Source organism: Aethalodelphis obliquidens, unplaced genomic scaffold (assembly GCF_003676395.1).
Source record: "Aethalodelphis obliquidens isolate GAN/ISIS:26980383/991018 unplaced genomic scaffold, ASM367639v1 scaffold9, whole genome shotgun sequence".
Classification (NCBI taxonomy): Eukaryota; Metazoa; Chordata; class Mammalia; order Artiodactyla; family Delphinidae; genus Aethalodelphis; species Aethalodelphis obliquidens.
The window spans coordinates 26,243,530-26,269,721 of NW_020837953.1; the positions used below are offsets into that span (position 1 = coordinate 26,243,530).

General features: G+C 45.6%; 1 protein-coding gene across 1 annotated transcript in view; it reads left to right on the top strand.

Annotated features, from left to right (window-relative positions):
- The window catches only part of CSMD2 (CUB and Sushi multiple domains 2), a 668,027-nt gene that overhangs the window by 465,128 nt on the left and 176,707 nt on the right, over positions 1-26,192 (top strand). Inside the window, exons 24-25 of the mRNA XM_027109194.1 lie at positions 1,309-1,500; positions 6,426-6,552. Of these exons, the coding sequence (XP_026964995.1) occupies positions 1,309-1,500; positions 6,426-6,552 (319 nt within the window). The remainder of the gene's footprint in view (positions 1-1,308; positions 1,501-6,425; positions 6,553-26,192) is intronic.

Here is a 26,192-nt window from a genome sequence, read left to right on the forward strand (position 1 = left end):
AAAAACAGAAAGCACCGAGGTGTGTACACAGCCCCTTGGGATGTACTTGGGATGACATCTCCATACTTCGGCTTCACGGCTATTTTATTGATTTATTTGAGCTTCTACTTGCCCAGTAGCTACAAAGAAATGTGCTTTTGTAGACTATTTTAAAAGCCAGTGAATATCCATCAACTGATAAATGGATAAGTAAAATGGGACGTGTCCCTCCATACAATGGGCTATTATTTGGCCATAGAAAAGGATCCAGTTCTGATCCATGCTGCAATGTGGGTGACCCTTGGACACATGATGAGAAGTGAAAGAAGCCTGTCACAGTACCTGTAGACACATGTATTGCATGAACCATTTATATGAACTGTCCAGAAGAGGCAGTTCCATAGAGACAGAAGGAAATTTGTTAGTTGCCTGGGGATGAGAGAGTTGAGGGGAAATCACCTTCTCTTTGAGGTGATGAAAATGTCCTAAAGTCGATTGCAATGTTAGTTGCACAACTCTGTGAATAAACTAAAAGACACTGAATGATATACTTTAGTTGGGGGAGCGTTTAGTATGTAAGTTATGTCTCAATAAAGCTGTTAAAATAAGAAAACCGATGAATGCACTCAAGATTCCTCTTGCCTGGGTGTGTAGGGTCTGTGCTGTTACAGCAGGCCCATCAGTGGAGGAGGATTAAACAGAGTCATATTCAAATGCCGTTTCTATCATCTGAGATTGTGTGGCTTTGGAACAATTTGTGTGACCTTCCCGAGTCAATATTCTCAGCTGTGCAATGCACAGTTACCCCTCCCGGTAAGACCTGTGAATAACAAGTGAGAGCTAACACAGGTGGCCACCGTGCCCTAGGAGCTCTGTGTAAGCTCGCAGAGGTCTCCTTCTCCAGGCTCGTTCAATAGAGTGTATTTAAGCAGGACAAAATTGAGCTTTGAAACATACATTTAGAGTGACTTTTCCATAGTACACTCTCCCATCAGACTGTCTCAGTTAACAAGATGGGAAGAGCAGCTCCCGCTACCAAAATGCTATGGGGTCAAACCAACAAAAAAAATAGGAAATCCGGACTCTACACCTGAAAACTATTAAAAGCTGTCCTGGGAGAAATAACTGAAGTCATTTACATATAGCAACAGGGAGAACGAACAGACCCTCACCATGTGGCACCCCGAGGGGCATCTCCATCAGGACCCAGGGGCCTGTGCCGGGGGGCTTCCTTAAGGATGCGTGCTCTTGGTGGCAGGGTGGGGAGGGCGGGGTGTGGTGTGTGCCATGACACGTCTTGATCACCCTTATCTCTTCTCTCACCCCCAGGTTTTGAACTCATCAAATGTGAAGACCCAGGAACCCCCCAGTTTGGCTACAAGGTTCGCGATGGAGGCCATTTCGCAGGGAGCTCTGTGTCTTTCGGCTGTGACCCTGGGTACAGCCTGCGGGGCAGTGAGGCGCTGCTGTGTCTGAGCGGGGAGCGCAGGACCTGGGACCGGCCGCTCCCCACTTGTGTCGGTAGGAGGCCTCTTGCTCTTCAGGTGACCCCCTCGGGTGTCCCCTAACCCCGAGTACCCAGCTCTGGTCTCATTAAGGGTCTCCCGTTGGCCCTCACACTCCAGGGCCTTGGGGCCGTCTGAACCGTCCCGTTCACCGGAGTCATGGCTGGCCCTGCCCACCCTTCCGCATGTCCTCACTCTCACACCTTATTACACCCGCACGACAGCAAGGCCAGGCGGTGGCTTGCCACTGTCATACATTTAGCAGGCAGGACCAGAGCCAGGTCATGCCCTCAGAATCGTAATCCTCTCCTGGCGGAGAGGTGGGAGGGTCAGTTTGAAGGAAGAGGTGGACTTTTTGCCTGGTTCCAGGGGTTCCTTCAACGCCAAGTCTCAGAGGAGTCTCCAGCTCACTCTGGCCTCAGTTTCCCCATAGGCAAAATGGGGCTCATGCTTCCTTTTCCGGAATGTTGAAAGAGTCAGGTCATGAACTAACATCTGTCTTGTTCTTGAGAAAGAGTGAGATCACGGGCTAGCATCTATCTCACACTTAGGAAAGAATAAGATAATGAACCAGCACCTTCTTAAGCCTGTGGTGCTTCCAGCATGTCAGCACAGGCTCTCTGGAAGCTTCATCCCTGTGTCACAGGACAAGAGAAGCCTGGTTCAAGGCAGAGGTGGGAAATAGGCAACACCTGTCCATCTGTCTGTGTGGCCTTTCCACCTCTCACCCCCCGCCTCACTGCGCGTGTGACCCTCCCTGCTGACCAGGATTCCACCACGCTGCTTTGTCCTGTATCCCCAGCCCCGAACACCAGACCTTTCCCTCTCTCCATCTCCTGCCCCATGGCTCCCAACCTCAGCATGGCTGTGCAGCTCTGGTTAATCTTATAAGGACAAACCATCCACCGGGAGAACGCTTAAGTGCCTACTAAGCGCCACCTGCCAGAGTCCTCGCAGGTGCATGTTTGGGTTTGTACAGAGGCGGAGAAATAAAAAAGGAAAGAAGAAAGCGTTCTTCCTGCCCCTGGGGAGTCCATACCCTGGCAAGGAGAAGAGACACATAAACAGGTCATTATAATACAAGATAAGCACTGTAAAAAGAGTAAGTGCTAAAGCGTTGAGGGAATTCGAGAAAGTTGTGCCTATAGGAGGTGATATTTCAATTGAGACTTGAAAGGATGGGTAGACATCACCCACAGGCGGGGAGGTAAGAGCGATGTTCTTTTACCCCAGGCGACTCCATGTTAACAGGACCTTCGACATCGCTACCCAACAGAGGGTCTAACGGTGAGGATTTCAAACCTGACTGTGGATAGATCAGGACAGTGGCCTCTAGAATCTTCCTCCGTCTGCTCAAGTAGACCTCATCCACAGGCATGCCCCATCCCTTCCTCCCTGCTTCCCTGTTTTTGTCCCCTTGTTTCATTCATGTGCCAGGCCCTCTGCCAGGCACTGGGGATACAGGGAAAAGCAGGCCCCAGGCCAGTGAGGGAGACACAGGCATGAACAGACAGCAGTACGAGGCCACAGGCAAGCCGAAGCAAAGGAAATGTGGAGGAGGTGATGGCTCCCACTGCAGGACACTTGTCTACTTTGCAAAAAGCTCCACCGTAAGGTCCTTCTGAGTGTCTAACCTGCCAGTTGGACCAAACTTAGAGAATCCACTCAAGCAGTGCTAGTGAGGGTACTTACACTTTGAACCTCTGAGGGCTTCCCCACCGAGACTCCCTCAGGCCCCACGAAGGGGAGGGAGGCTGTGTGTTTGGGATTACGTGTGTGTAGTTTTACACATGTCACGTTGTGATGGACTTGATCGTGGTCAACATCCAGCTGTTTTCTTTGTGGATGAGTGGATGCTACAGCCCCAACGAAGCAGCCAGGGCTGTAGGATAGGGATAAGGGAGAAGACCAGAAAGACGAGTCTTAGGGTCTTGTTGGTAAATCTGCTGCATGCCAGCCACCTGGCTCCCCCTGCCCCCCTGTCCGTCCCCAGATAAAGTGACCCCTGAGGAAGGAGCAGTCGTGTCCCCGAGGAAATGCTGCTGGTGCCCCTGCGTCCAAACACTTGCCTCTGGGAAGCAGAAGGGACTGTTGCATTGGGAATACGGAAGGAAGCTACAGCGCAGGGGCAGGGATAATGTCCTGGCCCGTTTCTAGCTGCCTCTGCTATTTGTGGAGCCAGAAAGGCTTCCTCCCCACAACTTACAGCTCATCCTCCTATCCACACCCTACTCCCTGCTGCCGGCCTGTGCAGCCCGACATCTCTCATTCAGGTTGGCATCTCCCACCCCAACGTCAACACGGGGGTAGTTACGCAGGAAGAAAGGGCCCGGTCTCGTGCGCAGGCTCACTGCAGAGGGCCCCTCCCCCGCCCTGCCTTAGTGGGCCCGGGGCAAGCCATGGGGCCCAAGAGACACTTGATGGGTCCTTTGTAGCAACAGATGAAGGTCAGTCTCCCACGTGTGACTTTGATCCCCTCATCTCCTTCTTCTAAGATCTTGCTTAATCAGATCTTTCCTAAAAAGCTTTGCAACAGATCTCTTCATCTTCTCTCACGCTCCCTTGATTCAGACCCTTCATAGTAACTCGCCTGGGAAGCAGTAAGCTTCTCTCATTCATTTGATCATCCACCCACCTGTTCATTCGATAAACCCTTGTTAAAGCATCTGTGATGTGCCAAACACCATGCTAGGCACTTGATGTACAAATATAAGTAAGACAAGGTTCCTGCTGCTGAGGAGTGAAGGAGGTAGATTTTGATAACCGGTTACACGTCTGTGATAAAAACCAGTTCATGTTATAATGGAGACGCAAAAGAGGATAGTGTCAACTCGATGTGAGGAGGGGAGGGTGTCACAAAAGGTTTCATGGGGAAGATGTTGGCCGACTTGTCAGTCCAAGGAGAGGCCTGAAGAGGCCCAGTGTGCCTGGGCTTGTGGAGTTTATCACACTTGGCTGGACCAAGGGGTGCCAGGACGGGGCCAGAAAAGGCCAAAGGGAGCCTCTCCGGGGGGACTTGATGGGCTCTCCTAAGGAGCTTGGACTTCACTCTGGGAAGGAGGAAAGCAAGCAGTGATATGGCCAGTTTTGTATTTTAGAAAGGTCCTTCTGGTGGCACTGCTGCGGGGGACGCAACTCTGCCACCCTAGAGATGGTAAGGGCCTGAGCCACGACTCTAACAGTGGGGGCAGAGGGGGGGCAGGTGTGAAAAGCGTCCTCAAGCCCTGGGGCTCAGAGGCAGATTAGACGTGGGGAGGAAGAAGGCCAGCCTGTGACCTGGAGGGCTGCTCTCACGGGCAGATGGACCTCTTCACTGGTGCCCTGCCTCTAGGTCCACCCCCCTGCGCCCCTTCACACTGCCACAGGAGCATTCTCTCCAATGTGTAAAGGGCACTAGTGTGTAAAGTGATCAATTTACTCTCGTGCATAAACACTGCAGTTCTGTGCAGTGCCCTCCGATGAAAGATGCTCGCCCAGCTTTCCAGCCCTGCCTCCCTCCAGGCCCCATCTCATACCCCGTCCCCCAAGCTGCCATGCTGTTTCCCACCCCCAAGGAGGTTCGCAGTACTCTTCCCTGTCGGCCTCCCCAGCCTACGCCTCCCACCCACCCGCCCGCCTCTCCCTGCCCTGCGCTGGAGGAAACCGATCACCTCCTCCTCTGTGCTGCCACTTGCCGTGAATGTGCGTCTGTCAGGGCGCAGGGCACACACTGTGGCCGCCTCTTCCTCCAGGTCTCCGGGGGAAGGACGCCACGCCTTGTGCTCCGGCCACGTGACACAGGCCCAGTTCCCGTCAGTGACCAGGTTCAAATGTCTGTGCCTTCTCAGGAGACCTCAAAGATCTGGTCACAGAGTGGGCCATCGGCCCTACCCCCAGGGACCGTTTTTGTAATAGCTTTAATGAGATAGACCTCACATACCATACAGTTGGCCCCTTTAAAGTGTAGCACTCACTGCTTTCCAGTGTAGTCACAGGGTGGTACCACCATCACCACAATCTAATGTTTGAACATCTTGTCTCCCCAGAAGGAACCCTATATCCATTAGCAATCCCTCCCACTGCCGCTCCTTGTCAGGCCTTGGCAACTACAAATGTACTTTCTGTCTCTGTAGATTTGTCTGTTCTAGATATTTTATATAAATAGAAACACACAATTTGTGGCTTTTTGCGGCTGGCTTCTCCAACACAGCATAACGTTTTCAACATTACGTTCATCCACGTTGTATCGTGTATCAGTACCTCATTCTTTTTTACGATCAGGTAATATTCCATGGTACGGGTATACCACATTTGTGAATCTGTTCAACAGCTGATGGACATTTGGGTCATTTCCCTTTTTGGGATATTATGAATAATGCTGCAATGGTCATTCGTGTACAAGTTTTCATCTGAACATACGTGATCGTTTCTCTTGAGTATGTATCCAAGAGCAAAATTGCTGGGGTCATAGGGCAACATTTTGAGGACCTAGACAGGAAACTGTCTTCCAGAGTAGCTGCACCATTTTGCACTCCCACCAGCGATGTCTGAGGGTTCCAGTTTCTCCACATCCCCACCTACACGTTAGTCTGTCTTTTTGATTATAACCGTCCTAGAGGTTATGAAGTGGGATCTCACTGTGGTTTTGATTTACATTTCCCTGATGACTAATGATGTTACACATCTTTTCTTGTGCTTCTTGGCCATTTGTATACTTTCTTTGCAGAAATGTCTGTTCAAAGGCTTCGCCAATTTTTTAACTGAACTGTCTTTTCATTGTTGAGCTGTAAGGGCTTTTGTAGATCCTGGATACAAGTCTCGTCCAAGGGCCTTTCTCTATGCTGCACTCAGCCACCTAGAATGAACGAGAGGGACCCTGGCACACAGGCCGGAGGAGCCAGTGGGTGGCCGCTGTGAGCACAGGTCACCCCCTGAAGCTCACTCTTCTGGGATTTCTTTCAGCCGAGTGTGGCGGGACGGTGAAAGGAGAGGAGTCGGGGCAGGTGCTGTCACCCGGGTATCCAGCTCCCTACGAGCACAACCTCAACTGCATCTGGACCATCGAGGCCAATGCCGGCTGCACCATCGGGTAAGTGCCAGGGCCAGCAGAGGAACCGTTGCCAGCTGTTCAGGGGAGTCATCACCAGTCCACCAGCCAGTGGCTGGCCCTGCCCACCTCACCTGGAGGCCCTGGTGAGCAACAGTGGTTGCTATGACCCCGGGCTCAGGCCGGGGCCCATGGAAAACCTGAAAAGGCCAGCCTCGGCATCACAGGGCTGCAATCCAAGTTCAGACAATTCACTGGCCTAGGCGGTACGGTGTCCGCACAGCAGCTGAGGGCATAGGCGTGAATCCCAGCCCAGCCGTTTGCCATTTGTAGGACTTTGGGTAAGTTTCTTCTCCTCTCCATCTGTGGCGTATGAGTTATAATGTTGGCTTCTCGGGATAAAGCATCTAACCGAGACACTGCAGGTAATGTACTCAGCACAGTGCTTGAAACATAGGAAATATTTATTCATGGTTCGGTGGTTGTTTCTCTGATGGTAGTAAAGGTCAGTTTAGAACTGTATGACCCCAGATTGCTTCCCTTTCTCAGTCTGAGTTTCTACGTCTGTAAAATGAGAACAAAAATGCTTGTGATTTAGAGTTGTGGAAGCAATAGTCAGAAAAGCCCAGCATACTGTCAGGTACTGTGTACATATTCCCTCAAAATGTAACTTCTTTTCCACGTACGTGCTTGACTAACAGGAAGTACTTTTTGGAGTTCCAAAGAGTCAGAGAAGAAAAGAGCTTTACCATTTATTGAGCACAGGGCCTGGCACACGTAATGTCTTATTAACTCTTCACAGTAGCCCTGGTAATACGAATAGTAAGCCCTAAAAATAAATAGACATTCTTATTACTCCCATTTTATAGATGAGAGAACTGAGATTCCAGGAGAATTCATAGTGTGTCTAAGCTCACACAGTGAAGCAGAAAGCCTGGGGCGTGGATCCAGGTCTTTCTGAATCTTCGCACCAGATGCTGCTGCTGGCAAACTGGGTTCAGAGGAGCTGTGAGGAAAAGAGGAGGTTGGCGTGGCAGGATGGATGAGGTATGGAAAGAGAATTGAACCAGGCAGTTGGAGCGGGAATGGTCTGGCTGGCGTGGGGAATGCATGCGGAAAGGAATGGGAGACAGACTGGGTTAGGAAGCAGCCTGCTGACGGAGGATGCTAAATGCCAGTAAGCAAGAGGGCGCCGTGGAAGGTTCCTAAGCAGGGTTATTGACAGTGGAGGGAGCTCATGGGAAGAAAACCAGTCAAAGGTCTGTCGCAATAATCCAGGGATGAACTGTTGAGACTTTGGAAGAGTGGGGAGGCAAGACAAGAGGCAGAAGTGTGGCTAGGAGAGGTTCCCTGCCCTGGCGAGGTCTCCGTGAAGGGGAACTGGCTGAACGGGTGTGTTGCTGCCAGAGATACAGCTGTTTGCACATTCGCTGATGTACACATGGTCTTAGACCCAGTCCAGTTAAAGAAATGTATGAAGTGTTTGCCACGTGCAAGTTTTTGAGCTCGGCCCTGTGCAAAATGAGGTCAGCAGAGCTCTTGGGGGTTTTGTGTTAAATACAAAACTTCATCCCACACTGCTTCTGGAATCACTTTCTGGAAGCATGCCTGGTCAACTCACACTCTAACTAGAACCCTTGCGTGGCACCCATGCTCACAGGAGCTGAACATCTTATCCTGGTTTTCAAGGCTGTCAGGACTTCAACCCACCTCCCAACCTTATTTCCCACCACTTCTCTTCAATGACAAAGCTGAATTGCTAGTGGCCCCTGTACATGTACTCACGGCCGTGCTCAGTGCCTTGGTTTCCACTCTGCCCTCCCCGGAATGCCCCCTCCCTCCAAAGACTTAAGTCTACAACTCTCGCTCCCTCAAAGTCAAGTGCACATGTCAGCTCACCCAGGAAGTCTCCCCCAGTCCACTCGCAGGAGACTCCTAGGAGTCCTTTCTCCACTTCTGCGTTCCCATTGCCCATGGCTTGTATTTCCCTTAAGACACTGACCACTCCTCTCCTCCATTTATGCTCCTGCTTTAGCTCCCCAGCCAGAGCCACGCTCTCTGCCCGATTCATCTTCACAAGTCTCCTGGCTCTCCGCACAGTGGCAGAGGCTTAACAAGTGTCAAGTGTTGAATGAATGAATGAATGAAGCAAGCAGGACCCAGGTATAAAGGTAGATTTATGACTAGAAGGTCCCTCAGTAAATAGTAAATGAACAATGAATTCATCACAGGTGTCTCCATATACAAATCAGGAGGTTTTCCCATGTTCCCACCTTGCACGTTACTCATTCACTCATTCGTTCCTCCATGTAATAGCTGTCTGCTGAATACATGGCAGTGCCTGTGGGAGACACTGGCGTTGCCCAGATGAATAAGACCACGGCCGCTGTTGGCAAAGAGGAGATGTGCGTGTACACAGAGCGAGGTGGTGGAAGGAGGGGGCAGGGGACTGAACAGTCGGACAGGAGACCAGAGAGGCTATCCTGGAAATGAAAACACTAGACTAAGTCGTGTAGGATGGAGAGGAGTTGCCAGGTAGCCAAGGAAGAAGGTTGGCAGGACAGAAGGGCCTACTAGGCAGAAGAGGTGATGCAGGGTGTGCGGGCTCAAGGAGCTGGTCGCCGTGGCTGGAGCATCACCTGAGATCTGGTGGAGGGATGGGCCATGGTGAGGGATGAAACCAGTGGAGCGGGCTGCATGCGGCCAGAGCACAGAGGACCATGGCGGCCGTGATGCTGAGTTTGGCCCTGTCGTGGCAGCCTTGTGGAGAAGGGGACAGATGGGGTCTGGGACCCCAGTGAGGAGGAGGCCGTCTCCAGAGTGTCGTCGGGATGAGGAGACCTGAACCCTGCCAGTGGCGATGGGATGGAGAAGAAGGATGGAGAAGAAGGATGGAGAAGAAGGGATGAGTTCAGGAGACATTTAAGGAGTCACACCAGCCGGTCTCACTCGCCTCAAGAAATGTGGAAACAGATTTCTTCTGTTTCCCTATTTTTTGTTGTGCAACATACAATATGTACAATAGAAAAGTCGAGCAGTATGCCAAGCACCTGCTTCCCTCCCACCTAGACTCAACTACTGTGAATGTTTGCCCTCTTTCTCTTTTTTCTCTCTGTCCCTTTTTTTTTTTTTTTTCTTTTTTGGCTGAATCCCACAAAGGTAACTGTAGACATCCTGATACTTCTTGCCTAAGTACTTGGGCGTGCATCTCCTCCATGACATAGTAACCTTAGCACACCCATGACATGCGCCATCAGTCCCCGGGAATTCAGGTTTAGGAGAAGGGTGGGAGGAGAGCCGAGAGATCTCAGCGCGGCTGACAGGGAGAGCACAAGAATTCAGTGATGGCATTTCTGGGCAGACATGAGGACTGTTATCACTTACAGGAATGATGGGTGTGGGGTGGTCTGGAGGGGAGAGCAGAGCATCCCTTCCTAGCCCTCAGGAAGAGAGGATCGAGACAAATAGAGGAAATATTCTCTCCAGAGATAGAAAGAACTATAGAGGGGGCCTGCTGGCTGTGTGTGTGAGGACCCTGAGGTGGGGAATGGCGGGGAGAGGATGCAAGTGACCTCAGCCCTCCATTGGGAAGGCTTCTTGGAGCCCCACAACCTCCAAGGACCTGATGCACATGAGCAGAGGCTGCACGGAGAGTGGCCGAAAGATGGGGATGGAGTGATGGGACACTTTCGCCTTCCTCCTGCGATCCCTCCACCCCAGGCTGCCGTGCCAGCTAGCGTCTGCAGTGTCCTCATGCACATCTGTACTCTAGCGTGTTCTCTCCCTCTCTCCTCTCTCTCCCTCACCGCCCCCCATATCCCGCCACCCCTCCCTGGAATCACCGGCCACAAAGTTAAGGGAATTTGTAATCAGATAGAATTCAGACAAACACAAAAAAGCCCCTTTTGTGTTTCTGCCCTTATTCAGAGTAAGACTTAGTTATTATTTTTTAAGTGAGAATTTCTTTACGGAATTTTTCTTTATAAAAAGGAGATACTCATTTTTAAAAATTCAGAGTACAAACCATAAAGAAGTTTATAAAGTAGAAATCAAAAGTCCCCATCGTCTTACTCTGTTCTCCTCTGCACACCCTACATAAGATAGCCACTGATATCCATTTGTTCAACTTCCTCTTTTAGGTATTTTGTATGCCAGCGTCTACAGAAAGCAAATGCAATAAGCATGCTTGCTAAAACGAGATCACCTCTTTGAGTGGCTCAGTAACTTGCTTTGTGTTTTACCCTTTACTCGTATATCATCATCGTATCCTCTCAGTCTATATAGATCAGCCTCATCCTGGTTAATGGTTACAGGGAATTCTGTTGTCTGTACAACCATAATTTATTTAACTACTTCCCTATTGATAAAGTGAATATTTTCAGTTTTTCGCCCCAGTAGACATCCTTACACATGAATCTTTAAACAGTTGTCCAATGAGTTCCTTAGGATATGTTCTTAGAAGGCAAATTTTGATACATGACCTCAAATTTCCCTCTAGCTATTGCAGCAATTTACACATCTACCAAAAGCCTGCTTCCCTACCCAGCATCACTTTATGTTGTCAATCCTGGCAGTGTTAACCAGTTTGATGGGCAAGATGGTATTTAATTGCCTTTGCTGCTTCAAGCTCTTTGTATATTTTTCCATGGGGGAGTTTATTTTTTCTCATATAGACTGTTCAGCTGGGTTTATTTCTAGTCTATAATTTGAGGTTAGATTTCTTTTCAACCTGAGTATTTAAGAATGTCTTAAAAGTTACTAAGTTATACATTTTGTATGATTTTTAAATCAGTTCCACTTTTACTGCATTGTGCCCTTGTTACTTTTTGAATTTTTTCTTACTTATGTTCTATGTATATTTGAAGAAAGGGAAAAGAGTTCAGGGATTCATACATTTCTTTTACATCCAATGTATTATGCTTTCTTTCAAACAAAATATATTATGCTTTTTATTGCTTTTTTTTATTTTTAACTCTTCCTATTTTTAGTTCATTTGATTTAATTTGCTCTGTTTCTCCTCTGGTGGTTTGAAAGATCCGTATCCCATTTGCATTCTGCCAATGGTCTTGTGTTTTCATTAATTCTGTTTTCAACAATATTTATTCTGTGATTCCTCCCTCTTTATTTCGGAAATCTTGTTTTGGTTTTCGTTTTTATTTCAAGAAAACTGCACTTTTTGTTTTCAGATTTCTCTTGACAGCTTACTTTTGTTTTTATCAATGCATTACCATCTTGCATCTCTCTGAGGACAGTATTTATGTTTTGTTTTACAACAGCTCCTGTTCCCCACCCCACCCCACCCCCGCATCGACTGTGTCCTGCAGTTGGGCCATTTGGGCTGATCATTTGAAGAGCTGACTATCTTTGTGTCCCAGTTGTCCTCCCAGTTGTCATTCATTCAGTATCAAGTTGCAGCTGAGAGCCAGACTCGGCCACCACAATACCTACCACTCTTATTCTCTCTGTAGCTTGGGAAGCTCTTCAAGCAGGCACCCTGTGCCTCAGTTCTTTTCCCTGTAACACGGTGATTAAAATGGTACCTACCGCTTGAGGCTGCCGTGAGGATGAAGTGAGCTAACATATCCGAACACTTAGAACAGTGCCTGGGACGTAATTCCCAAATGTGGAGAACCCCCTCCACGAGCTGTAGGTGGTTGTTCATTTGACCCAGATGGGCATCCCGGAGCACAGCAGGTGATAGGTCACCCCTTAGATCACAGATGGTGGGTGCCGTGCTGTTGGTGGGGGCAGGTGTCAAGCAGGTCTTTCCCTTGGGTGTGCCAGCCGGGAGGGGATGTGCGGCAGCCCACAGGCCAGTCCATGAGACTGTCTCCGGGGGCGCAGACAGAAGGCTTGCAGATGCCTCCCAGCACCCTGCTCAGCCTCGACAAAGCATTGGAGGCAATGGGAGGGATCCGTGGTTGCCTCACCCCAGCAAGCTGGGCAAAGAGAGTCCCTTTCCAGGAGTGCAGTGGGTGGCTGCAGGGATTCACATTCAGGCTGACCCCTGGGTGGGGCCCATGCAGGAAAGCGGGCCCTTCCTGGGTGTGCACAACAAGGGTGGGCTGGCTGTGAGACCCTGCCCTTGAACATGGGGGGGCGGGCAGCCTACAGCATTTGGCAAGTGTTTCTCCCTGAGGGCCAAGAATGGGACAGGCTGACTGATGAACTCTGTCCAGGCCTGGCAGCTAACAGCAGGAGAACAGACCAGGGAACTGTGCCCTTCATGTCACCCCTAACTATGTTGTCAGTTCATAGAACATGGAAGTTTCAGCCCACATGGGTGGGACCTCTTCTCAGTTTCCGGTGTTGGGTCTGAGTTTTCCTTTTGATAATCAGTGGACCAGCTCAGATGACAACTGGGGAAGAGCGGGAGGCAAAGCCTTTTGCTCTTGGGCCTCCCCTCTACTTAGTGTTTATCCAGTCTCTACAGCATACCAGGTTCTAGATCAGTTATTATTGTCCCCATTTTATAGATGGGATCATTGAGGCCCAGAAAGGATGAATGTCTCACAATTACGCAGTGATACAGATTTCCAGCCCATTCTGTCTGGCCCCAGTTTACTCTTCTGACCCTAGTTTAGTCCCATTTAGCAAACCAGGACATTGAACACCTTCTATGTGCCAGAGACTGTGTGATGCTCTGTGGTGGGAAACACAAAGGTCAGACCACGGCCAGTCCTTGTCTGCCAGGGGCTCATATTCTAGTGGGAAATAGGCAAATAAACAGGTACCCCCAAGCCAGTAAGTGCAAGCCAAGTTCAGAAATGGGGAAGAGAAAGACAAGTTCTACCTGGAAGTGTAGAGGGGAAGCATGCCAATTGAGGGGAAGGAGAGTGAAGGCATGAACCTAGGGGGAAGTATAGGTAGGGTCTGTCCACAAAGGAGGAACAAGCAGTCACTTGATGTGGCTGGATGTGGGGGGACAAGGTTGCATGGGTAGAGACGGGTCTCTGCGGGACCCTGAATGCCAAGATGAGAACTCTACATGGATTCCTCAGGATAACGAGCAGCCACTGGAATAATTTGAAGACAGTAACGACATTCAGTTCATTTAAAAACTCGGAGCACTTAGTGCCAGGCATTCTGCCAGTCACTGAGGGTATAAATATAAATAAGAAACAGTCTTTTCCCTTGAAGGTCTCAGTCTTACAGGTAGAAATTTTATCCATTAGGAATGAAAATAAAAAAACTGACTAAAGCTGGCTTCAGCAGATGGGGGTTCACTTTTTCTCCTGGAAAAAGAATCTGAAGATCCCATCCAGACCTGCAGCTGCTCAGGATACCATTGCTTTTCTTCTTGTTCTGCCATCCTTAGGCTTTTGTCCTCATAGTTACCTAGTCAGCTGCTGCAGCTCCAGGCATTGTGTCCGTGTTCCAGTCTCAAATAAGAGGGAAGAGGAAAGGGAGCAGAGTTTTCTTCTAGGGAGGGTTTACATATTTATTGAGGAAGAACCACCATCCTCACAGACATCTCCCTACATTCCATTAGTCTGAACTTGCCATGACTGGCTGAGGGAAAGTGAGAGATCAGTTTTGTTTTGCTTTTACAGTTTCAATAGCAGAGACAGATGAGAGGTTTGGAAATGGAGTACAGAGAAGCCTACCTATAGTGCCTACCTAGATTCTTATATAACGAAATAAATGCTATAGTAGAAGTATGTACAAAACACAATAGAAAGCATTTGCAAGGCCAGTTCATAATTTTAGGTGGCAGCTGAGGGGCTGGGTGTTACAGACAGGAAGTGCTAGTCTAGCTACACTTTACCGAACAGTAGTAGTTCACCATGCAGAGTGGAGGTAAAGACCTTCCAGGCATGTAAAAGAGAGGAAGGGGTGGGTAGCTGCTTCTGAAAGAGTTCATTATCTGGTATGTCATGATGATATCTCCACTTCAGGAAGTTCAGTGGCAGCAATGCAGAGGATAAGTTGACTGGGACACCAAGGAGGAATTGAGTATAACTGTTTGAGGGGTCCTGGTTACACTCAGAAGAACTGAGTACAAATTAGATGGAGGTTGAGAGCTGTATGTGGCTGGCTATAAAGAAGGGAAGGGGGAAAGGGATAAGACACAGTGCTTTGCTGGTAGGCTTTCCATGAAGAGATCTGGGGCACTTGGAGAATGGAGAACTTATTGTTCCTGGAAGCTCTGATTTCTGCTCCTAATGCCCATTTAGTTATAAAGTTCATGTTTGGCTAATAGTCCTAGTTTGTTGATTTTTAACTGTGGAGATGCTTCTTAATGATTAACACGAGGGCAACCTGGGAACTCTGTTCTTGGCTGTTGGTTAAGATGCAGTAGGATTGCTGAGAGAGGGGGCCATGGTTTTGATTAACCAGAACCCCTGCCCAGTGGAACTTGTCTTCCTGGGAGGATGCCGGACTAGACAAAACATCTGGCTGTGCCTGAAGCCCAGATGGCCCCGCTGCAGTTTCATATCAATCAGAGGGCAGCAATTCCCCACTGAGGTCAGTGAGGCTTCCCTTTACCCAGCAAGCAGGCAGCTGGCCCAGAGGAGGCACCAGAAGTAAAGCTTCTGTTCATAGCTCTTGCCAGGAATTGTGGCTTCAGGTTTAGCAGCTTCCAGAAGGTTTATTTTCTTGCAGTGACAGCAAGTCAGACCTTAAACAGAGAAGGTCCATGTACTCATACCACAAGAACTGACCTCCTGAAGGAATTGAACAGATAAGCACAAACACAATGGGTATGGCTTTGTCAGGTTTACAATTTCAACAAACCAACAAAAAGGAGCTCAAAAGTGTTTGAAGGAGAGGATGTAGGTAACCTGGTAGGTATAAATGTAGCTTTAATAGTGGTGGTGCACTCTGGCACTTTAGCTTTTCATAGGTTAACTCTAGAAAAAGAAAAACTACTTCAAATTATCCAAGAATAGTAATCCAGCCGAGCTACACTGGATAGTTGAATTGGCCAGAATACATCAATTTGACTGCCAGTTTACAATCCCAGAAATGAATTCCAACATCTCTTAGGAAGAAAATAAACAGTTCAACCAAAGAAATGCAAACCTTGTTGGTTGGCCACATTGGACCACTATAAATCTCTCCCTTTCAAAAAATAAGTAAACAAATAAGCAAAAATTAAACTAAATTAAATGAAAAACTTGTGATGCTACTTAAAACATACCATTCTTAAAAAAAGAGAACCATTTTCCTAAAGAAATAGAAACAATTTCCTGAAAAGATTTTACCATAGTAGGCAGAGGAAATTTTAAATGGGTATATAGATAATATTCTCATTTAAATATAAGAAATAGGGATGAGAAATAGCAGAAAATGGACGGTGAAATGGAGGCAGAGAGCTCCTGAACTAGAAACACAGTGACAGAGACAAGTGAAGAATGAAAAGAAACTAAATACAGAATGAAAATTACAATCACAGTAGTTGTCTTGTAAGAAATAAAAACATTGAAATAGGAGACAAGCTGGAGAATCTCTCTGAGACCGAAGAGAAAAGGTGTGAAGGTGGGGAAGTAATGAAAGAAAAGTTGCCAAATGTGGAAGACAGAGCACCAATCCAGGCAGCGTAAATGAAGAAGAACAATTAACAAATGGAACAATTAACAAAAGGTACAATAAAACACATGATGGCAAACTCTTCGTATCCCTGGTGAATTGAAAGGACTCACTGAGTTCCAGGCAAAATGAATAAGATACAACTTGATGAAAAATGAAACAGTTCCATGGAGAACAAAAAAATCCCTACAAGCATTTGACAAAACACACACAGGTAAGCACACAGTCAGCCCTCAGCAAATAAAATAGCCATTTCCGATAAACAATCACAACTAATCCAACCCTCCTGAAGTTTCTTCTCTGTAACATCAAAGACCAAAGACTTTGGAGAATCATTGATTCAGCCAGGATATAATATGCACAAGAGCCACAGAAAATTGCGCGCCCGGGCTTGTTGAAGAACTTGCAAAGAGAGGGCAGCAGGCCCCCAAAGTTATCAGGTCCTAAAGCCTGGAACCTGTAAACATTACCTCATTTGGTAAAAGGATCTTTGCAGATGTGGTCAAACCAAGGATTCTGAGATGAGGAGATTATTGTGGATTATCTGGATGGGCTCTAAATGCAATCATATATATCCTTATAAGAAGGAAGCAGAGGGAGATTTTATATACACAGAGGAAAAGGTGATGTGAAGACAGACACCGAGATTGGAATGATGAGGCCTCAAGCCAAGGAATGCCAACAGCCACCAGAAACTGGAAGAGGCAAAGAATAGATTCTCCCCTAGGGGCTCTGGAGGGAGTGGAGCCCTGCTGACACCGTGATTTCTACATAGCAATACTGATTTCAGACTTCCGGCCTCCAGAACTTCAAAAGAATAAAGTTCTGTTGTTTTAAGTCACCACATTTGTGGTACTTTGTCACAGCAGCCACAGAAAACTAAAATAGACATAATTTTTAGCCTACTGAGATGTTTAGGAAAAAACTATACAAAGAATTGATGACCATGAAAGACGATATTTAATTTGAGTCTGTAGTCCCTGCTTGTATTGTCAGTGTTTTGATAGTTGACGGAAGGCAGAGGGGAAAATAAAATCTTTTTAGCTTTTCTGTCTTACACAAAGGAGAGTGAAATGCTATATTCTTTTTCTTTTTTTTTTTTAACATCTTTATTGGATTATAATTGCTTTACAATGGTGTGTTAGTTTCTGCTTTATAACAAAGTGAATCAGCTATACATATACATGTATCCCCATATCTCCTCCCTCTTGCGTCTCCCTCCCACCCTCCCTATCCCACCCATCTAGGTCGTCACAAAACACTGAGCTGATCTCTCTGTGCTTATTATTTTTCTTAAAGTTGATAATTAGAGAAAATACCCATTTAGGAATATTTTTGAAAATGTTTAAAAATGCCTAAAGTAGAATGAAAAAACAAAAATGTATACTTTGCAAATCACTGAAGGAAATGTGAAAACTAAGACATGTTACAAAGAAAAAGGAAATAGCAAGAAAACATAATAATCAAAAAGCATAAAACAGGTTGATGGAGATAAGCTTCTATTAGTCTTCCTATATTAGGCTCCTTTCACGTGAGACCCTCACAGTCCTCCAGTGTGTCCTCAAATTTGGCCAGCTGAGAAGGGAAAGAGAAGGCATCAGAGAGTAGAACAAAACTTGTTTTAAGAGTCAGGTCTTCCTCCTCATCCCACTGACCAGAACACATTTCCCAGCTCACCTAATTATAAGGGAGGTTGTGCCTAGGTGGAAGAAGAAACAAGAGTTTGTGAACACATAACATCATCGCTGCTTCAAGAATAAACGTATCAATTCTGAAATGAGTATAAATTCACTTTTGTCTGGCCGCTCCACAGTGCGAGGTAGAAGAAAATAAGAGGAGAAGAGGTGGTCCCTGGAGCAGGCCAGGGTTGCAGGAGCTCAGGATGGCTGGGGGAGGATTGAGAGATCAGCCAAGAACTAAGGTCAAGTGGGAGAGCAGAGTGCAAGACTAAAATGCTGAGCTAAGAGTCTGCAAAAGGAGTGGGCAGAATGATCTGTGAGCATCCCAGAGGGAGGCCCCGAGATGAGGGCACACAGGAAAAGGAAGACTCTACTGTTACGTGTGGAGCTTTCACTGACCAACCTGTGGGTAGGGAGGGAGCTGTAAGGAGATTTGAGCTGGTGCACACAAGTTAAATTTCCATATTGCAAGCAAAAGAGTCTCAAGTTCGGTAAAGAAAAAAAATTGCTGCTAAGAACAATAGAATATTAAAAAGTTGAGACAAAGGAATAGCATGAGAACATACATAAATAAAAACAGGCGTCACAATATTGCTTTTCTTTTTTGTTGTTGTTTTACATCTTTATTGGAGTATAATTGCTTTACGATGGTGTGCTAGTTTCTGCTTTATAACAAAGTGAATCAGTTATACATATACATATGTTCCCACCTCTCTTCCCTCTTGCGTCTCGCTCCCTCCCACCCTCCCTATCCCACCCCTCTAGGTGGTCACAAAGCATGGAGCTGATCCCCCATGCTATGCGGCTGCTTCCCACTAGCTATCTATTTTACGTTTGGTAGTGTATATATGTCCATGACACTCTCTTGCTTTGTCACAGCTTACACTTCCCCCTCCCCATATCCTTAAGTCCATGCTCTAGTAGGTCTCTGTCTTTATTCCTGTCTTACCCCTAGGTTCTTCATGACATTTATTTTCTTAAATTCCATATATATGTGTTAGCATATGGTATTTCTCTTTCTCTTTCTGACTTACTTCACTCTGTACGACAAACTCTAGGTCCATCCACCTCACTACAAATAGCTCAATTTCATTTCTTTTTATGGCTGAGTAATATTCCACTGTATATATGTGCCACATCTTCTTTATCCATTCATCCGATGATGGACACTTAGGTTGTTTCCATCTCCTGGCTATTGTAAATAGAGCTGCAATGAACATTTTGGTACATGACTCTTTGAATTATGGTTTTCTCAGGGTATATGCCCAGTAGTCGGATTGCTCGGTCGTATGGTAGTTCTATTTGTAGTTTTTTCAGGAATCTCCATACTGTTCTCCATAGTGGCTGTACCAATTCACATTCCCACCAGCAGTGCAAGAGTATTTCCTTTTCTCCACACCCTCTCCGGCATTTACTCTTTCTAGATTTTTTGATGATGGCCATTCTGACTGGTGTGAGATGATATCTCATTGTAGTTTTGATTTGCATTTCTCTAATGATTAATGATGTTGAGCATTCTTTCATGTGTTTGTTGTCAGTCTGTATATCTTCTTTGGAGAAATGTCTGTTAGGTCTTCTGCCCATTTTTGGATTGGGTTGTTTGTTGTTTTGTTATTGAGCTGCATAACCTGCTTGTAAATTTTGGAGATTAATCCTTTGTCAGTTGCTTCATTTGCAAATATTTTCTCCCATTCTGAGAGTTGTCTTTTGGTCTTGTTTATGGTTTCCTTTGCTGTGCAAAAGCTTTGAAGTTTCATTAGATCCCATTTGTTTATTTTTGTTTTTATTTCCATTTCTCTGGGAGGTGGGTCAAAAAGGATCTTGCTGTGATTTATGTCATAGAGTGTTCTGCCTATGTTTTGCTCTAAGAGTTTGATAGTTTCTGGCCTTACATTTAGGTCTTTAATCCATTTTGAGCTTATTTTTGTGTATGGTGTTAGGGAGTGAACTAATCTCATACTCTAACATGTACCTGTCCAGTTATCCTAGCACCACTAATTGAAGAGGCTGTCCTTTCTCCACTGTACATTCCTACCTCCTTTATCAAAGACAAGGTGATCATATGTGCGTGGGTTTATCTCTGGGCTTTCTATCCTGTTCCATTGATCTATATTTCTGTTTTTGTGCCAGTACCATACTGTCTTGATTACTGTAGCTTTGTAGAATAGTCTGAAGTCAGGGAGCCTGATTCCTCCAGCTCCGTCTTTCATTCTCAAGATTGCTTTGGCTATTCAGGGTCTTTGTGTTTCCATACAAATTGTGAAATTTTTTGTTCTAGTTCTGTGAAAAATGCCAGTGGTAATTTGATAGGAATTGCTTTGAATCTGTAGATTGCTTTGGGTAGTAGAGTCATTTTCACAATGTTGATTCTTCCAATCCAAGAACATGGTATATCTCTCCATCTGTTTGTATCATCTTTAATTTCTTTCATCAGTGTCTTATAGTTTTCTGCATACAGGTCTTTTGTCTCCTTAGGTAGGTTTATTCCTAGATATTTTATTCTTTCTGTTGCAATGGTAAATGGGAGTGTTTTCTTGATTTCACTTTCAGGTTTTTCATCATTAGTGTATAGGAATGCCAGAGATTTCTGTGCATTAATTTTGTATCCTGCTACTTTACCAAATTCATTGATTAGCTGTAGTCATTTTCTGGTAGCCTCTTTAGGATTCTCTATGTATAGTATCATGTCATCTGCAAACAGTGACAGCTTTATTTCTTTTTCTCCAATTTGGATTCCTTTTATTTCCTTTTCTTCTCTGATTGCTGTGGCTAAAACTTCCAAAACTATGTTGAAAAAGAGTGGTGAGAGTGGGCAACCTTGTCTTGTTCCTGATCTTAGTGGAAATGCTTTCATTTTTTCACCATTGAGGACAATGTTGGCTGTGGGTTTGTCATATATGGCCTTTATTATGTTGAGGAAAGTTCCCTCTATGCCTACTTTCAGCAGGGTTTTTATCATAAATGGGTGTTGAATTTTGTCAAAAGCTTTCTCTGCATCTATTGAGATGATCATATGGTTTTTCTCCTTCAGTTTGTTAATATGGTGTATCACATTGATAGATTTGCGTATATTGAAGAATCCTTGCATTCCTGGAATAAACCCCACTTGATCATGGTGTATGATCCTTTTAATGTGCTGTTGGATTCTGTTTGCTAGTATTTTGTTGAGCATTTTTGCATCTATGTTCATCAGTGATATTGGCCTGTAGTTTTCTTTCTTTGTGACATCCTTGTCTGGTTTTGGTATCAAGGTGATGGTGGCCTCGTAGAAGGAGTTTGGGAGTGTTCCTCCCTCTGCTATATTTTGGAAGAGTTTGAGAAGGATAGGTGTTAGCTCTTCTCTAAATGTTTGATAGAATTCGCCTGTGAAGCCATCTGGTCCTGGGCTTTTCTTTGTTGGAAGATTTTTAATCACAGTTTCAATTTCAGTGCTTGTGATTGGTCTGTTCATATTTTCTATTTCTTCCTGATTCAGTCTTGGCAGGTTGTGCATTTCTAAGAATTTGTCCATTTCTTCCAGATTGTCCATTTTATTGGCATAGAGTTGCTTGTAGTAATCTCTCATGATCTCTTTTATTTCTGCAGTGTCAGTTGTTACCTCTCCTTTTTCATTTCTAATTCTATTGATTTGAGTCTTCTCCCTTTTTTTCTTGATCAGTCTGGCTAGTGGTTTATCTATTTTGTTTATCTTCTCAAAGAACCAGCTTTTAGTTTTATTGATCTTTGCTATTGTTTCCTTCATTTCTTTTTCATTTATTTCTGATCTGATTTTTATGATTTCTTTCCTTCTCCTAACTTTGGGGTTTTTTTGTTCTTCTTTCTCTAATTGCTTGAGGTGCAAGGTTAGGTTGTTTATTCAAGATGTTTCCTGCTTCTTAAGGTGGGCTTGTATTGCTATAAACTTCCCTCTTAGAACTGCTTTTGCTGCATCCCACAGGTTTTGGGTCGTTGTGTCTCCATTGTCATTTGTTTCTAGGTATTTTTTGATTTCCTCTTTGATTTCTTCAGTGATCACTTCATTATTAAGTAGTGTATTGTTTAGCCTCCATGTGTCTGTATTTTTTACAGATCTTTTCCTGTAATTGATACCTAGTCTCATGGCGTTGTGGTCAGGAAAGATACTTGATACAATTTCAATTTTCTTAAATTTACCAAGGCTTGATTTGTGACCCAAGATATGATCTATCCTGGAGAATGTTCCATGAGCACTTGAGAAAAATGTGTATTCTGTTGTTTTTGGATGGAATGTCCTATAAATATCAATTAACTCCATCTCGTTTAATGTATCATTTAAAGCTTGTGTTTCCTTATTTATTTTCATTTTGGATGATCTGTCCATTGGTGAAAGTGGGGTGTTAAAGTCCCCTACTATGAATGTGTTACTGTCAATTTCCCCTTTTATGGTTGTCAGTATTTGCCTTATGTATTGAGGTGCACCTATGTTGGGTGCATAAATATTTACAATTGTTATATCTTCCTCTTGGATCGATCCCTTGATCATTATGTAGTGTCCTTCTTTGTCTCTTCTAATAGTCTTTGTTTTAAAGTCTATTTTGTCTGATATGAGAATTGCTACTCCAGCTTTCTTTTGGTTTCCATTTGCATGAAATACCTTTTTCCATCCCCTTACTTTCAGTCTGTATGTGTCTCTAGGTCTGAAGTGGGTCTCTTGTAGACAGCAAATATATGCGTCTTGTTTTTGTATCCATTCAGCCAATCTGTGTCTTTTGGTGGGAGCATTTAGTCCATTTACATTTAAGGGAATTATCGATATGTGTGTTCCTATTCCCATTTTCTTAATTGTTTTGGGTTAGTTATTGTAGGTCCTTTCCTTCTTTTGTGTTTCTTGCCTAGAGAAGTTCCTTTAGCAGTTGTTGTAAAGCTGGTTTGGTGGTGCTGAACTCTCTCAGCTTTTGCTTGTCTGTAAAGGTTTTAATTTCTCCATCAAATCTGAATGAGATCCTTGCTGGGTAGAGTAATCTTGGTTGCAGGTTTTTCTCCTTCAACACTTTCAATATGTCCTGCCACTCCCTTCTGGCTTGCAGAGTTTCTGCTGAAAGATCAGCTGTTAACCTTATGGGGATTCCCTTGTGTGTTATTTGTTGTTTTTCCCTTGCTGCTTTTAATATGTTTTCTTTGTATTTAGTTTTTGACAGTTTGATTAATATGTGTCTTGGCGTATTTCTCCTTGGATTTATCCTGTATGGGACTCTCTGTGCTTCCTGGACTTGATTAACTATTTCCTTTCCCATATTAGGGAAGTTTTCAACTATAATCTCTTCAAATATTTTCTCAGTCCCTTTCTTTTTCTCTTCTTCTTCTGGAACCCCTATAATTCGAATGTTGGTGCGTTTAATGTTGTCCCAGAGGTCTCTGAGACTGTCCTCAGTTCTTTTCATTCTTTTTTCTTTATTCTGCTCTGCAGTAGTTATTTCCACTATTTTATCTTCCAGGTCACTTATCCGTTCTTCTGCCTCAGTTATTCTGCTCTTGATCCCATCTAGAGTACTTTTAATTTCATTTATTGTGTTGTTCATCGTTGCTTGTTTCATCTTTAGTTCTTCTAGGTCCTTGTTAACTGATTCTTGCAATTTGTCCATTCTGTTGTCCATTCTATCTCCAAGATTTCGGATCAACCTTACTATCATTATTCTGAATTCTTTTTCAGGTAGACTGCCTATTTCCTCTTCATTTGTTAGGTCTGGTGGGTTTTTATCTTGCTCCTTCATCTGCTGTGTGTTTTTCTGTCTTTTCATTTTGCTTATCTTACTGTGTTTGGGGTCTCCTTTTTTGCAGGCTGAAGGTTCGTAGTTCCTGTTGTTTTTTGTGTCTGTCCCCAGTGGCTAAGGTTGGTTCAGTGGGTTGTGTAGGCTTCCTGGTGGAGGGTACTAGTGCCTGTGTTCTGGTGGATGAGGCTGGATCTTGTCTTTCTGGTGGGCAGGTCCACGTCTGGTGGTGTGTTTTGGGGTGTCTGTAGACTTATTATGATTTTGGGCAGCCTCTCTGCTAATGGGTGGGGTTGTGTTCCTGTCTTGCTAGTTGTTTGGCATAGGATGTCCAGCACTGTAGCTTGCTGGTCGTTGAGTGAAGCTGGGTGCTGGAGTTGAGATGGAGATCTCTCGGAGATTTTTGCTGTTTGATATTATGTGCAGCTGGGAGGCCTCTTGTGGACCAGTGTCCTGAAGTTGGCTCTCCCACCTCAGAGGCACAGCACTGACTCCTGGCTGCAGCACCAAGAGCCTTTCATCCACAGGGCTCCTTAATTTGGGATGATTTGTTGTCTATTCAGGTATTCCACAGATGCAGGGTATATCAAGTTGATTGTGGAGCTTTAATCCGCTGCTCTGAGGCTGCTGGGAGAGATTTCCCTTTCTCTTCTTTGTTCTCACAGTTCCCAGGGACTCAGCTTTGGATTTGGCCCCGCCTGTGCGTGTAGGTCGCCGGAGGGCGTCTGTTCTTTGCTCAGACAGGACGGGGTTAAAGGAGCCGCTGATTCGGAGGCTCTGGCTCACCCAGGCCGGGAGGAGGGAGGGGCACGGAGTGCGGGGCGAGCCTGCGGCGGCAGAGGCCAGCGTGACGTTGCACCAGCCTGAGGCACGCAGTGCGTTCTCCCGGGGGAGTTGTCCCTGGATCCTGGGACCCTGGCAGTGGCGGGCTGCACAGGCTTCCCGGAAGAGGGGTGTGGATAGTGACCTGTGTTCGCACACAGGCCTCCTGGCGGCGGCAGCAGCGGCCTTAGCGTCCCATGTGTCCCATGTCCGCCTCTGGGCTCCGCACTCTTAGCCGCGGCTCGCGCCCGTCCCTGGAGCTCTCTCAAGCAGCGTTCTTGATCCCCTCTCCTCGTGCACCAGGAAACAAAGAGGGACGTAAAAGTCTCTTGCCTCTTCGGCAGGTCCAGACCCCTCCCCGGACTCTCTCCCGGCCAGCCGCGGCGCACCAACGCCCTGCAGGCTGTGTTTACGCCACCAACCTCAGTCCTCTCCCGGCGCTCCGACAAAAGCCGGAGCCTCAGCTCCCAGTCCCGCCCGCCCCAGCGGGCGAGCAGACAAGCCTCTCGGCTGGTGAGTGCCGGTCGGCCCGATCCTCTGCGCTGGAATCTGTCCGCTTTGCCCTCCGCACCCCTGTTGCTGTGCTCTCCTCCGCGGCTCCCAAGCTCCCCCACTACGCCTCCCGAAGTCTCCACCCGCGAAGGGGCTTCCTAGTGTGTGGACACTTTTCCTCCTTCACAGCTCTCTCCCGCTGGTGCAGGACCCGTCCCTATCCTTTTGTCTCTGTTTAGTTTTTTCTTTTGCCCTAACCAGGTACGTGGGGGGTTCCTTGCCTTTTGGGAGGTCTGAGGTCTTCTGCCAGCATTCAGTAGGTGCTCCGTAGGAGTTGTTCCACGCGTAAATGTATTTCTGGTGTATCTGTGGAGAGGAAGGTGATCTCCGCATCTTACTCTTCCGCCATCTTCCAGGTCTCTTCAGACCTTGTTTTTGTATCCATTCAGCCAGTCTGTGTCTTTTGGTGGGAGCATTTAATCCATTTACATTTAAGGTAATTATCGATATGTATGTTCCTATTCCCACTTTCTTAATTGTTTTGGGTTTGTTTATTGTAGGTCTTTTCCTTCTCTTGTGTTTCTTGCTTAGAGAAAGTCCTTTAGCATTTGTTGTAAAGCTGGTTTGGTGGTGCTGAACTCTCTTAGCTTTTGCTTGCTTGTCTGTAAAGGTTTTAATTTCTCCATCAAATCTGAATGAGATCCTTGCTGGGTAGAGTAATCTTGGTTGTAGGTTTTTCTCCTTCATCACTTTAAATATGTCCTGCCAGTGCCTTCTGGCTTGCAGAGTTTCTGCTGAAAGATCAGCTGTTAACCTTATGGGGATTCCCTTCTGTGTTATTTGTTGTTTTTCCCTTGCCGCTTTTAATATGATTTCTTTGTATTTAATTTTTGACAGCTCTTGGTGTGTTTCTCCTTGGATTTATCCTGTATGGGACTCTCTGTGCTTCCTGGACTTGATTAACTATTTCCTTTCCCATATTAGGGAAGTTTTCAACTATAATCTCTTCAGATATTTTCTCAGTCCCTTTCTTTTTCTCTTCTTCTTATAAGAGAATGTTGGTGTGTTTAATGTTGTCCCAGAGGTCTCTGAGGCTGTCCTCAGTTCTTTTCATTCTTTTTTCTTTATTCTGCTCTGCTGTAGTTATTTCCACTATTTTATCTTCCAGGTCACTTATCCATTCTTCTGCCTCAGTTATTCTGCTCTTGATCCCATCTAGAGTATTTTTCATTTCATTTATTGTGTTGTTCATCATTGCTTGTTTAATCTTTAGTTCTTCTAGGTCCTTGTTAAATGTTTCTTGCATTTTCTCTATTTTATTTCCAAGATTTTGGATCATCTTTATTATCATTATTCTGAATTCTTTTTCAGGTAGACTGCCTATTTCCTCTTCATTTGTTAGGTCTGGTGGGTTTTTATCTTGCTCCTT